General features: G+C 43.0%; 1 protein-coding gene and 1 long non-coding RNA gene across 2 annotated transcripts in view; both read right to left on the bottom strand.

Annotated features, from left to right (window-relative positions):
* TUBGCP3 (tubulin gamma complex component 3) overlaps positions 1–13,061 on the bottom strand; it is a 62,035-nt gene that overhangs the window by 1,080 nt on the left and 47,894 nt on the right. The window contains exons 17-21 of the mRNA XM_082218594.1: positions 10,668–10,803; positions 2,026–2,114; positions 1,731–1,862; positions 1,230–1,370; positions 585–701 (exon numbers count right to left, since the gene is read on the bottom strand). Of these exons, the coding sequence (XP_082074720.1) occupies positions 585–701; positions 1,230–1,370; positions 1,731–1,862; positions 2,026–2,114; positions 10,668–10,803 (615 nt within the window). The remainder of the gene's footprint in view (positions 1–584; positions 702–1,229; positions 1,371–1,730; positions 1,863–2,025; positions 2,115–10,667; positions 10,804–13,061) is intronic.
* On the bottom strand, positions 10,813–12,757 carry LOC309530240. Its single transcript, XR_014218716.1, has 3 exons — positions 12,152–12,757; positions 11,522–11,775; positions 10,813–11,211 (listed from the first exon to the last, which is right to left on the bottom strand). It is a non-coding gene; the product is annotated as an uncharacterized lncRNA (long non-coding RNA).

Below are 13,061 nucleotides of genomic sequence, written 5' to 3'. Positions count from 1 at the left end.
GAAAGAAAGAAAGAAAAACAGAGAAATCAAGCATTCATAAGAAGTCACACAAATGAACGTGTGTAATGGAATAAAGGTGTGAAGCATGTCACCATTCCATAGCAATCCTTGAAAATTCCACTATATATAACAAGTAGAAACTGGTCCACTGAAAGAGATGGGCAGCTCCTGCAATGCCCCGTCTTATAAAAGCAGGTGAAAAGTTAGTGAATTTCCTGTCTTGAGTTTTGACGGGGCGGTTTTTAACAAAGCGAATCCACAAAAATTATTCTAGCAAGAATGCTTCATAAAAATGTTATTGACCTACAGTGGCAATGGTCAGCATAAACACAGACTCTGGGGTGCAATCATTTACGTAGGCACTTTTATGTCTGGGACAAACTCTATGCACCTGGTTCTTTATCTACTGAAGCCAAATGTCACATTCCCTAATGTATTCATAACATAACTTTTATTGTTATTGCCTTCTTCCAAATCCTGGAAAGGCTTGCATGCCACATTAAAACAGTGTGCACTTTAAACCAGAAAACAGATACTGGCTATCAGTACGTCAATATTTTAAAAATTCCTCTTTTAAAAAATACCTGATAGAAATGGGTAAGTAGTCGCAGCTGTGAACACATTTTTGGTATTGAATCTTGAAATTCTTTAATCCTTTTAGTCTCCTCTTCCTCTTCTGAAGCTTTGACTCCCCATTCACCCTTAACAATATACATTGTAAAGAAGAAAAGAAAAAAAGGAGAAATTATCAGGTACACAACAATAAATCTGAAGCCACATGCTAATTTTTGTTTCATTACCTTAAATTTAGTTGGTGATCTCTTACGGTTATAAGCCAGGAAGTTAAGACAGAAGAAACTTCTTACAAACAATACATACCAAGTATGAAAAAGAATTCAATTTGTGTTTTAATGGGGAAATTAAGGTTTGAGCTTCCACCCCATTGTCCATTGCAGATTCTAGGCTACCCCAATCTGGGTTAAATTTACTGTGTAATCTAGGCATATGTACTTTCTTAGAAGCCCCATTGAGCATAGTGCAACTTACTTTTGAGTAAACATGCACACACCTGCTTTTCATATTAATACTTTATGCAAATACCTATTTGCTCAGTCTTTCAAAGAAAAGGAGAGGATATTAGAAGGATTATTTTTTGGTATTGAACATAAGCAGCCTGTTGTGTTCACATCTTTCTTGTGCTTAAAATGCCACTGAAAACTCCTTTGTACCTCAAGTTCTCTCTCTCTCTTTCTTTCTTCAAACTGCAACCGTAACTGTAACTCCTCCAAGGCAACACGGTACAGGCCATCTTGGGCATTTTGAAACTCAAGAATCTGATCAAAGACAGCTCGAAGCTGGTTGAGCAGCATCTACAAAAAAAGTTGCAAAAGGAAGACAAAACCTCTAAAAACGAAATGTTCAAAGAAAAGCTAAGATTTGCTAGCCTATAAGAAACTGCTGAAAGATTGTTATATTTAATATCTCCTCCTAGAGCAAAGGGATACATGGAAAAATTGATTTCAGTACGGAGGTTCTCCCAGAACATCCCCTAAAGGATTAAATTTACCAGGGCTGTAAACTTTTTTTTGCTTGCAACGAAGGCCCACTGAACACAGTGGAATTCATCTCCGAATAAAACTCCATTGCGTGTTGCCAGAAATAATCTCAAAAGCATAAATAATTACAGAAATAATGTTCACATTATATATAAATAGGTAAATGAGACTTACTCTTGAGTCAGCGTCCAGCAAACAGCGAGATATAATTGTATCTAAGAAAACTTCATGAGCCGCAATGATGTGATCCAAATCTTGAGCCTGCTGAACTTTGTTCCATAGTTCATCCCATGAACATTCAAGCACCTATGGAACAAAACATCCAGCAATGAGATTCACTTTGTCCTAGAGACTGTTTAAAGAGCAACTTCTCTGCTCTATACCTCTGTGACATAATTAAGCTCACATCAATAAGAACGTTCTTCCAACTTCAAACAAACAAACAACAAAATGGATGGTTAAAGGGTACCTCAAATGTAATGTAATACTGCATTTGATGAATGAAATGGACCATTTCTGATGCCAGAACGTGACACTGATGCAGCACCCCAGAAAGTTCTGTAAGAAATTCAAAGAATATGTGTATTAAAACTCAGAATGGAAATGTTCATCTAGCCATATTTTTAAAACACACACACACACACACACACACACACACACACACACACCTCTGAAATACAACAGTTACCTGCACCCATCTTTGAAAGGAGTAAGGCATACCGTATTTTTTCGCTCCATAAGACGCACCAGACCATAAGACGCACCTAGTTTTTGGAGGAGGAAAACAAGAAAAAAAATATTCTGAATCTCAGAAGCCAGAACAACAAGAGGGATCACTGCACAGCGAAGGCAGCGATCCCTCTTGCTGTTCTGGCTTCTGGGATAGCTGCACAGCCTGCATTCGCTCCATAAGACGCACACACACTCCGCCTTACTTTTTAGGAGGGAAAAAGTGAGTCTTATAGAGCAAAAAATACGGTATATAAATTGGTAATGGGTTCTCAAAGAAAGGAGACTATACGTGGACTATCATTTTAATCTCAGTATATTTACGGCCACAAATTCAGCATTTTCCAGAGGGGTAGCCATGAAAGCCTCTGCCTGAAATAAATACACCCCCATATTAACAGAAAATATAATGCAGGATCAAACAAAATGAAATTAATAGTATAGGTTGACAAAACTCTGGAGATCTGGTACAAAACAAGATTTGTAATAGAAAAGAATTAGAACGTGGAACAGAATAGATAGGTAAAAGACCTTTGTGGCTTGGAAACAAGGTCTGCTTGGCACTGCTGTAACAGGTGGCAATCCACTAGCAAAGGAGCCTGAACAGAGCTCTTATTATGAGAAGGTTAATTTTTCTCAGCAACATATATAAAACATCAGATGCCTAAGCCCCCACTCTGACTTGCCACAAGAGATTTGGAAGGACAAACTAGGAACTTTCAAGATACAAAATTACTTAGGAAAATATTTAACTAATGGTACAGTGAGTATAAATGTTAATAAATTGAGTCTCTCATAGATGAAATTGTATGCTGGGGAAGGAAGGCATGATCTGGCAGAGCAGATGAAAATATTCCATAAACAGTACGATTACGTATTGTACAAAAATATCTCTTGTTTGTTCCAAAATGTCTCAAAAGCTCAGAGGCAAACTGGACTTCTCTCTCAACATTTTGGTTGAAACACATCAGCACTACCCAATTTTGTCTTGGATTATCGGAGCAAACTGCATCAGAATGAATGAAGCAAACCAATGACTATACCAAGATGACAAAGATCTATACGGAGCAAAATTGCCAAGATCTATACAGAGCAAAAATTACACGAGAAAGAATAACCTGCAACTATCTGTGGGAGGAAAATTCCCCCCCCCCACCTCCCAGCTGCTAGCCAGAAACAACCAGAAAATATATGGAATGAAGAGCAATAAAAAGTCTTCCCCCTAGAATATTCATACTGGATATTTCCTAATAATTAGAAAATGTCTAGAGCAAATAATTCCTGGTTAACAGAGAAATTGTAATAACAGGAGGCTGTAAGGGGATACTGCTGGATGAGGATTGGGTCCCAGATCACAGGGTTTGGAATAGGTTCACATCTCTCATTGCCCACTCTTTTTGAGACTTACATCACTGTAAGCCCTGCTGGCTGAACCAGGGTAAAGGACTTAATACCAGTGTATGTATGGCTCAGCTGAGGTGAAGAACATAGGTCAGCATAGCCCATGGGAAAGCCCCCAAATCTGCTGAACACAAACTCTCTCATCCCCATGAATTTTGGGTTTGGATCGTGCTGTCAAGATCTCTAAACTAGGGATATAATCCTAATACAGTGGTACCTCGGGTTAAGTACTTAATTCGTTCCGGAGGTCCGTTCTTAACCTGAAACTGTTCTTAACCTGAAGCACCACTTTAGCTAATGGGGCCTCCCGCTGCTGCCGCGCTGCCGGAGCACGATTTCTGTTCTCATCCTGAACCAAAGTTCTTAACCTGAAGCACTATTTCTGGGTTAGCAGAGTCTGTAACCTGAAGCGTATGTAACCTGAGGTACCACTGTATAGGAGTTAGAGCCATTAAACACAAGGCTTCCTTCTGAGTTAACATGCTTAAATTCTGAGTCTGTATGCTTATTAGTATGAACTGCAAACAGTAACAGTCAAAATAGTGACTACGGCTATTGGGAAAATTGACTGGTGATACCACGGTGAAGGTTACGGCAACAACAGCCTATGAGAAATCATGAATTGCGGCCAGCAAGGATTGCTGGAAAAGCCGCAGAAAAGGAAGTATCACACAGATTGCTTAATTCTGAACTGAAGCTCAGTTATGATGGATCTTCATCATTTTTCTTATACAGCCTTTGCCTGTTTGTTGTTGTTGTTTGTTTTTTGTTTGTTTGTTTTTTGGTCCAACTCTCTTTTAAAAGGTGCTGTGGAACCAGAATGTCTATTTAGGTGAATTCCAAGAATAATGTTCTGAAAAACAATCACATTGAGTTACTTCAGTTCGAACATGAATCCCTACTTATGTCTCTCCTTTATATACCCTAGCACTTTCCGTCTCATTCCATCTTGTTTGTTAAAAAGGCAAATAAAATATGACAGTGGCCTTCTCTTTAATCAATAGCAGACATTCTTACCCAAGGCCACTAATAGCTCCATGGTTATACAGGGGTTTCCATGCATGACCCAGGCCAATATTCTAACTCCAGATCCACCCTACTGTGAATTAACATAGATATGTGACTATCATATAATGGGAGTCTTGCCTGGTGGTTTCCTTTCCAGTGGCTATTTATGTTCACCATTGGAAGATAGAGCCTGCCTTTCCAGTGCATGATCCTCAGAGATTACAACTCTCTTTTGGGAGAGAGTCACTAAAATGCTTAGGCCAAACTTTGTGGGAAAAGGAGATAAGGCATTGTCAGTCAAGGGTACTCAAGTGTGGAACAAGCTTCAAGAGGAGATAAGGCCATGCCAAAGCTTCCCTGTTTGCACAGCATGCTACCAAACCCACCTGTGTGCCACAACCTACCTGTGACATAGAAAGGCCAAACCATTCTTTACTTTGTTTGATATTCCTGCACCCACAGATAACACATATGTAACATTTGCAGCGCATATGGGAAAGAAGGAAACAGCCACAAAACCCAGAAGGAAGGAATCGTATGTGGACTCAAGTGTGCAAGAGAAACAACCAGTAGCAGCACCAAGTAGTGAGTGTAAAAGCGTATTCAGCTTCTTCAGTGGGGTTGCATGACCTCCTCTTTGTGTTATGCTAAAGATCCCACTTAAAGAGCAATACTGCCTAAAAAGTGAACACCGCAGATAAAAAAAAAACCCCGCATTACAGATAAAACAAGAACAATGATAAAAGTTGCAACTTTTAACTGGTAAAAACATTTCTCCATTACTGATTTCAGAGAGCCAATTGTTCACTAAATGGATTGTTTTAGCTTTCCAAATGCCTGGCTGGGAATCACCTTCTTGGCTGCTAACAATAGAAATTCTAGCAATTTTCAGCGACTCTTAAGGGGTTTACGTTCCCTGTATGCACAAAGAAGCGTTACATGAGAAGAGTTAAGGACTTCTGTTTTGATATATTCTCCAATTAATTTAGGATTGCATCCCAGGAGTCTGTCAAGTGAGGGCAGCCGCATCACATGTATAAATACCTTTTCCTAACAACCATGCCAACAGTTTGCAGTGAATTTGCTGCAAATAAAACTTTTCACTGGAACTGGGTATTATACTCTCATTTTAAATGAACCCTCCCAACAGTGCTAGGCTCTGACATTAGATGCATTTTCTCATCCTAGCAGAAGAATTTCACCTAGACCCCTGCCCTCCAAAAAGCTCTCTGTACCTGCCCTGCTTTGTAGCCCAAGTTTATATAACGAAGTTTGTATTCTTTGTAGCCAAGTTTATATAACAACTGATGCAACCAAGAGATTGAGCCCATAGAACTCCTAACTCATGACTGCCATATAATAACTCTCTGTAATATCTCTAGAGGTTTGAGTCTTAGATCACTGGTTGATAATGGTTTATTATTTGCAAAACTACAGGGATATGTAACACAGGAGCCTTTAGCTCACATATCATTCTAGTTAACAATTCATTGGAATTATCCAGAACAACTGATATCTACAATGCCCTTCTTTTTGTCATGTTTCATGTCATGCTAGATTTTATTTTATTACTGCACAATTTCATATGTATCTATCTAGATGTTTCTCCCGCTGAGTTCAACAGGGCATACTCCCAGAAAGGTGGGTAGAGAATTTTAGCCTAGGAAGACGGGAGGGAGGGAGGTACCGTATTTTTCGCACCATAAGACGCACTTTTTCCCCTCCAAAAATGAAGGGGAAATCGGGGTGCGTCTTATGGGGCGAATGCCTGCAAGCCTCGCGCGCCCGGCAGGAGGTCCCATCGGGTGCGCGAGGCTTGGGGCGGCAGCCTGTCGCCCGAAGCACGGGGAGCCCTCGGGAGGGCTCCCCCTGCTTCGGGCGAGTGTCTGCAAGCCTCACGCACCCGGCAGGAGGTCCCACCGGGTGCGCGAGGCTTGGGGCGGCAGCGGACTGCTTGCGCACACCTAGAAGCTTGGGGCGCGCTGAGCTCAGCACGCCCCAAGCTTCTAGGTGCGCGCGAGCAGTCCGCTGCCGCCCCAAGCCTCGCGCACCCGGTGGGACCTCCTGCCGGGTGCGCGAGGCTTGGGGCGGCAGCGGACCAAGCTTCTAGGTGCTTGCGAGCAGTCCGCTGCCGCCCCAAGCCTCGCGCACCCGGTGGGACCTCCTGCCGGGTGCGCGAGGCTTGGGGCGGCAGCGGACTGCTCGCAAGCACCTAGAAGCTTGGGGCGCGCTGAGCTCAGCACGCCCCAAGCTTCTAGGTGCGCGCGAGCAGTCCGCTGCCGCCCCAAGCCTCGCGCACCCGGTGGGACCTCCTGCCGGGTGCGCGAGGCTTGGGGCGGCAGCGGACCGAGCTTCTAGGTGCGCGCGAGCAGTCCGCTGCCGCCCCAAGCCTCGCGCACCCGGTGGGACCTCCTGCCGGGTGCGCGAGGCTTGGGGCGGCAGCGGACCGAGCTTCTAGGTGCGCGCGAGCAGTCCGCTGCCGCCCCAAGCCTCGCGCACCCGGTGGGACCTCCCGCCGGGTGCGCGAGGCTTGGGGCGGCAGCGGACCAAGCTTCTAGGTGCGCGCAAGCAGTCCGCTGCCGCCCCAAGCCTCGCGCACCCGGTGGGACCTCCCGCCGGGTGCGCGAGGCTTGGGGCGGCAGCGGACTGCTTGCCGGCACGCAGAAGCTTGGGGCGCGCTGACCTCAGCTCGCCCCAAGCTTCTGGATTAGCGCAGGGGTCCGCTAGCCCTGGGAGAGGCGCCCGGCTCTCCCACGCTAGCGGAGACCTTGCCGGCACGCAGAAGCTTGGGGCGCACTGAGCTCCGCACGCCCCAAGCTCCTGGTGTAGCGCAGCACACCTGGGGGGGGGGGAAATAAAATTTTTTCCCTTTATTTCCCCCCAAAAAATCTAGGTGCGTCTTATGGGCCGGTGCGTCTTATGGGCCGAAAAATACGGTAATTCTAGGTGAAAATTTGGACTTCCATATTTTCCACACTTGCACTGTCCAGAAAGTGACTAGAGGCTAAAGATGCTATTTTATTCACTTGTGTCTGTCATAACAAACATTCCAGGTTTCCTTGGAAATTTTTGCTCTCTATACTTGAACAATTTATTTTTTAGTTTGTACTCACTTTAAAGTCAAAGATGGGCTGCATCATACTACAGGCATGCATTCTGGATTGCTAACATTCTTCGCTTTATATCTTGACTGAATTCTTTTTCCTAGACATAACATGTGAAAATCTTTGCCTAAAGAGTCATGCACGATTCAAAACCTTGCATGATTGCCAGCAGCTGCAGTTGATAACGAATGCTAGTTTTCCCAGGTCTCCACTGCATATTCAGTTCTGGCAGTCACTCACCAAGAACTTTCCATCTCCCTGGTTTGATTCTTATTTATATATTAATTAAAACATTTGTATACCATCCTACTGGAAATCCAAAGTGACTAACAATGCCCAGAAAACAAACAAACCCAGAATGTGATGTGCATAAAATCCCATTCACAAAAGCAAGAAAATGCATATAATTCTATGCCAAAGCAGGGCTTAACCCATTTAGTCTAAAGACTAATTCAGTTTAGTATCACAAATGGCAACACACACATCAGTACTCTGCAAGCCTGGAAGAGAGTTCTGGAGCTGAAAAAGGCACTGATCAATAAAGAACCGTAATGCTCTATTGCCCCCTCAAGGCTATTTCAAAAATTTCATCATCCTTATTAAACCTGCAGAACTGTGTTGTTGTTGTTTTAAAAAAAATCTTAGTAAACAGACTTCCCCACTGAAACTCTTTTATTATAGAAAATATACTCACTACATAATAATATTTTCCAGTCACACAACATTGCTACAGCCCATGAATGCATACAGCTCAGCAGCAGCCTCAAAAACAAAGCAGAGAGAGTGCAGCCAAGCTAAGAGAGAAGAAGGGGAAGAAATGAGCCTATGGCTCTTTGAGCTACCCCTGGCCCACTGAACCAGACATGGGCACCTGGCCACATAGACCAGGGAGTATTTGCAGATATTCAGGAGCAGTGTCCTTTTGCCCCTGACCACACAAACTTTTGATCCACCAACCAGAGCCATGAGCAAACAACTACGTAGTTTGCTGCTTAATTTATTGGAAAGGTGGATTGAAAAGCATTCTGAGTTATATGTAGGTCATTAATCTCCTTTATTGAAGCCTTTCAGCTAGAACAGAGGTTCTCAAACTGTGAGCTCCATTCAGGTAGTCTATTCAAAGGTTCCAGAAGAATCAGGAATATCTGTAGCTAACCCTGCTCTTGATTTAATTTTTCTTGATAATGGGTACGACTATCTTGACCACAGCTGGATTTACCCAACAGGCTAACAAGGCCATGAACTAGGGGCTCTTATTTTTATACTATATTGGTGCAATCTACTAATTTTGCTGTAAAACTGATCAATTAAAAGGCAAGGCTGTGGTCATTAAAATATCAGTTATGTATGGGTTTTGATCTGTAGAAAAAAGTTTGAAGGGTCCACTGAGTCCTAAAACAATATTGAAAAGCTCAGGGGGGAAGCTTGAACATTTCTGATCATATTCAGAAGACCCACTAAGAAAACCAGAGACCTATCTAACCACAATCACAACAGCAATTATATACAGCAATCACAATAACAATTATATATAGCAATGAAGTAAGTAGAATATTTAAGCATCCAGTGTATCTTAGTGGTGCAACAGACTAGATGGCTATCCTCATAGGGATAGGAGCTCAGATATGTTCATGATCAAGGTGAAATTTGAATTCAGAACTTTTTTACTCAGGTCGCAACCCTAAAACACACATTAAGTAGGAAATAACACCATGAAATACAATGTGATTAACTTCTGAGTAAACATGCATAGGATTGTGTGGCCCTACACACCCTACCGCACCAGCTGCTCTCATTCTACAGAGGAAATGAAGTCAAATTACAAGTCAGTAATAGAATAAAAGACACAAGTTTGTTTGCCTCAATACCCCACCAAATGTTTGTGAGCCATTTCAACATTACATTGTGCCAAGTAGGTGTTTTTCAGCACCACCAGCTGCACATTGGCCACAATTCTCCAGCTTACCTGATACCTGGCTGCCTACTGCAGCCATGGGATACATACGATGGCAAAGGGGTGATTGCTGCATCAACATTATGCTTTCCACATAATATTATGTGTGTCCATGTAATAAACTTTAGGGCTGTGCCCTGGATTTGGACAAATCCCAAATCCTGAGCTGAAGAAAGAAGCCTCAGAGGAATTTTAGATGTATCGAAGGCAAAAGTGGAATCTGTATGAGGCAGCACAAGTTGAAGTGGCCGATGCTGAAGTGCTTTGTGGAACAATGGCAATCCAGATGAAAAGAGAATTCTGAAAATGTCTGCTAAAAGCTAAAGCAACGACTCTAATCTCACCACATAAGGAATGATGCCAGGATGGAGTGATGGGAAAAGGGAGAGCAAATAGGAGAGTGGGCAGAGGGTGAGCTCTCTTGTAACCAACACGTCAAGCTTGTAACCAGAGGGAAACTCTTTACCCAAAAAGCGAATCCCATTTTGTTTTCTCCCTTGCCTATTTATTTATTTACCAAAAGCAATATACTTACTCAAATGAAGACCTCTGAGCGGCTTACAAAGAACCATCAACTTTTTAGGTGCCTGGAGCAAAAGCCCCTGTCCTATTTGTGTGCAATCTGGCAGTTTTATTACCAGGGTTACAAAAAACATGAAAATTAAGGTATTATTAACTTAAAACAAACCACCCAAAAAAAATAACATCTGCCCGAAATTAAGTTATTGTTAACTTAAAACAAACCACCCTAAAAAAAACATAACATCTGCCCTTGCAGGAAACCTTCAGAAATTTGGAGAGACTTCAGCAGTACGAATAAATTTCTCTCTCATACAAAGCAACCTATAAAGGAGGCTTGGTCTGAAAACAATTGTTTGTGTAATTTTGCTGTAATAGGGTTGGTTGCTCCCTTACCTGGCATATTTTTCAGAAGCTTTGCGTTACACATATGTCCTTTCCATATGTCTGTGAGAATATATTCCATCCGTTTTGCCCTCCACAAGAAGTTGAACACCCTCAGATAGTGGCTCATGCACTCACGGGTGAACACCTGCAAATATGATCAACACAGAGATTTAAAGTGCATTAAGTGCCTTTAATACTGCTGCTTTACTTGCTTCCAGGGTCTCTGGATAGCTTCGCAGAGCAACCAACTGACACTTGAGGTAGAGTTAAGAGATTTACAACAAGATTTAAGCAAGGCCCAGTCCATCAAAAGTCACGGGAAGTCCATACTGGCATACAAGGACTTCTGTGTGAACCAAGGTGACAAGACAAATACAGAGGCAGAAAAAGGTGTTCCAGGTTCAATCTCTAATATTACTAGTTAAATTATCTGTGCAGCATTTAGAGCCTGTGCGGTGTGGTGGTAAGAGTGTTAGACTAGGACCTGGGAGATGAAGCTTCGAATCCACCACTCTTTCATGAAGCTCACTGAGTGACCTTAGGCCAGTCACGGCTAAAAATTGGCTGCTGTTTCTTTAATGCTTAAAAAAAAGTTGGGTCAGCATGAGTCAGTGGCCTGCACCGGGTGGTATATATAGAGTGAGAAATGTTAGTTTGTTGGTTGGGTTGGTTAGTGAAAGCTAGTAGTGTTGATGTGTGTACAGTTGGTCAGTCGCTTTTGCAGAAAGTCTTAAGAATAAAAGCAGAAAGTACTCTGCAAGGATACTTTTCTCGTGGACTCTTTTATGCCGACAAGGGTCCGAGGACCAGGCTGAGGCAACAAAGGGAGGTCAGAACCCTTTCTTCTTCTTTTTTACAAACACTGACAACCTACACCAGGTTGATGTGAGCATAAAGTAGGGATATGGAGAACCTTGTATGCCACTTGGAGCTTCTTGGAGGAAAGGTGAGATAAAAATGCAAAAATAGAAGAAGAAACACTTCCATTTGCACAATGTCAACCCAACTCTGCCTACACATGTTGGAGTCTACGTGCACAGGGGACTCCCTTTCATCGTACACACAGACAATGGGTACACGGACAGACCACACCTGCTGCCACTGTCAGGGGCGCCGACTTATAAAAAATATTGGGGGAGCCCATGAATAATAAATAATGAATAATAAATGAAAGCTCATGAATAATAAATAAGCTCATGAATATGCAAATAAAGTGGCGCCGCCTCCTCGTGAGCGAATAGGGGAGAGCGTGCTGCGCCTATTAATCAGCTCCGAAGGAAATTGGGTGGAGCTTTTGCTCGGGAGGGAGGGCAGGAGGCATGCAGCCCGACCCTGTGCATTTTGGGCTGGGGGAGGGGCGGCGATGGCGCTCTGCTGGAGGGGCATCCGAGATTATTGGGGGGGCAGAGCCCCCCCAAATGAATTTTTGAGGGGGCTCGGGCCCCCTCAGGCCCCATGGAGTCGGCGCCTATGGCCACTGTCCTTACACTCACACAGGGCAGCCATTGTATGACAGCCCCAGGTCTCATTCCAACCAGATGGGGAGAAGGTGAGGAAGAGAGCCATTAAATCTCTCCCCTCCTTGTCTAGAAATAACTCAGGTTTAAAAACTGAACCTGGCCATGGGGTTACTGATGGAAGAATATGGCAGGTGGCTGAGAAGCAGCTGTCGGGATCAAGCTCAAGTACAACTAGATCCTCCTTTTGCTTGATCCTTGCTGCCCTCAAATAGCAATGCTTAAAAAAATACTGAAATGCAACACTCCTCCTTGTGACTGTCACTGCCTCATCTACGATATCTTTTCCCTCTGAAAACACAGGAAATTAAAAAGAAAGGACATGTTAAAATTAGGGAGGTATTTCAGATCTGATCAACTGGGCACTGAATTAATTTTGGAACAGAAAGCAAGAACCACTAAATTTCCTCCCCCCACCTGACTACACAGGAGAAGCTAGGAGCTACACAGCACCAAGGATCAAGGGGACATCCCATTATCCTAACTGGCACAAACTCTTATGTATTGAAACCTAGTATTCGGAATTTTCTTAATGGCTTACCAAAAATGCATGGGAAATTATGGCTGAGAGTATAACTTGCCCAGGACCAATCCACTTATTTCCTTCTCTTGTGTGGGTTTAAGAAAACTTTTACGAGCTCTTACAGAGTATTGTGAAGTTGAACACCTAATAATAAATTACACCAAATCAAAAATTATGGTGTTCTCCAAGAGAAAACTCCGACATAAATGGAAAATTAATAACCAACCTATTGAGCAAGTAACATCCTTTAGATATCTTGGAATAATTTTTGATGAGAAGGGATCTTGGTGCCACCAGATTAAGAATTCCATTGTAAATGCGCAAAGATCCTCCAGAGCTATTATAAGATTCTTTTACAGAAAA

The sequence above is a fragment of the Podarcis vaucheri genome, assembly GCF_965113315.1.
Source record: "Podarcis vaucheri genome assembly, chromosome: 4".
NCBI lineage: Eukaryota > Metazoa > Chordata > Lepidosauria > Squamata > Lacertidae > Podarcis > Podarcis vaucheri.
This window is presented reverse-complemented; position numbering and strand designations above follow the sequence as displayed.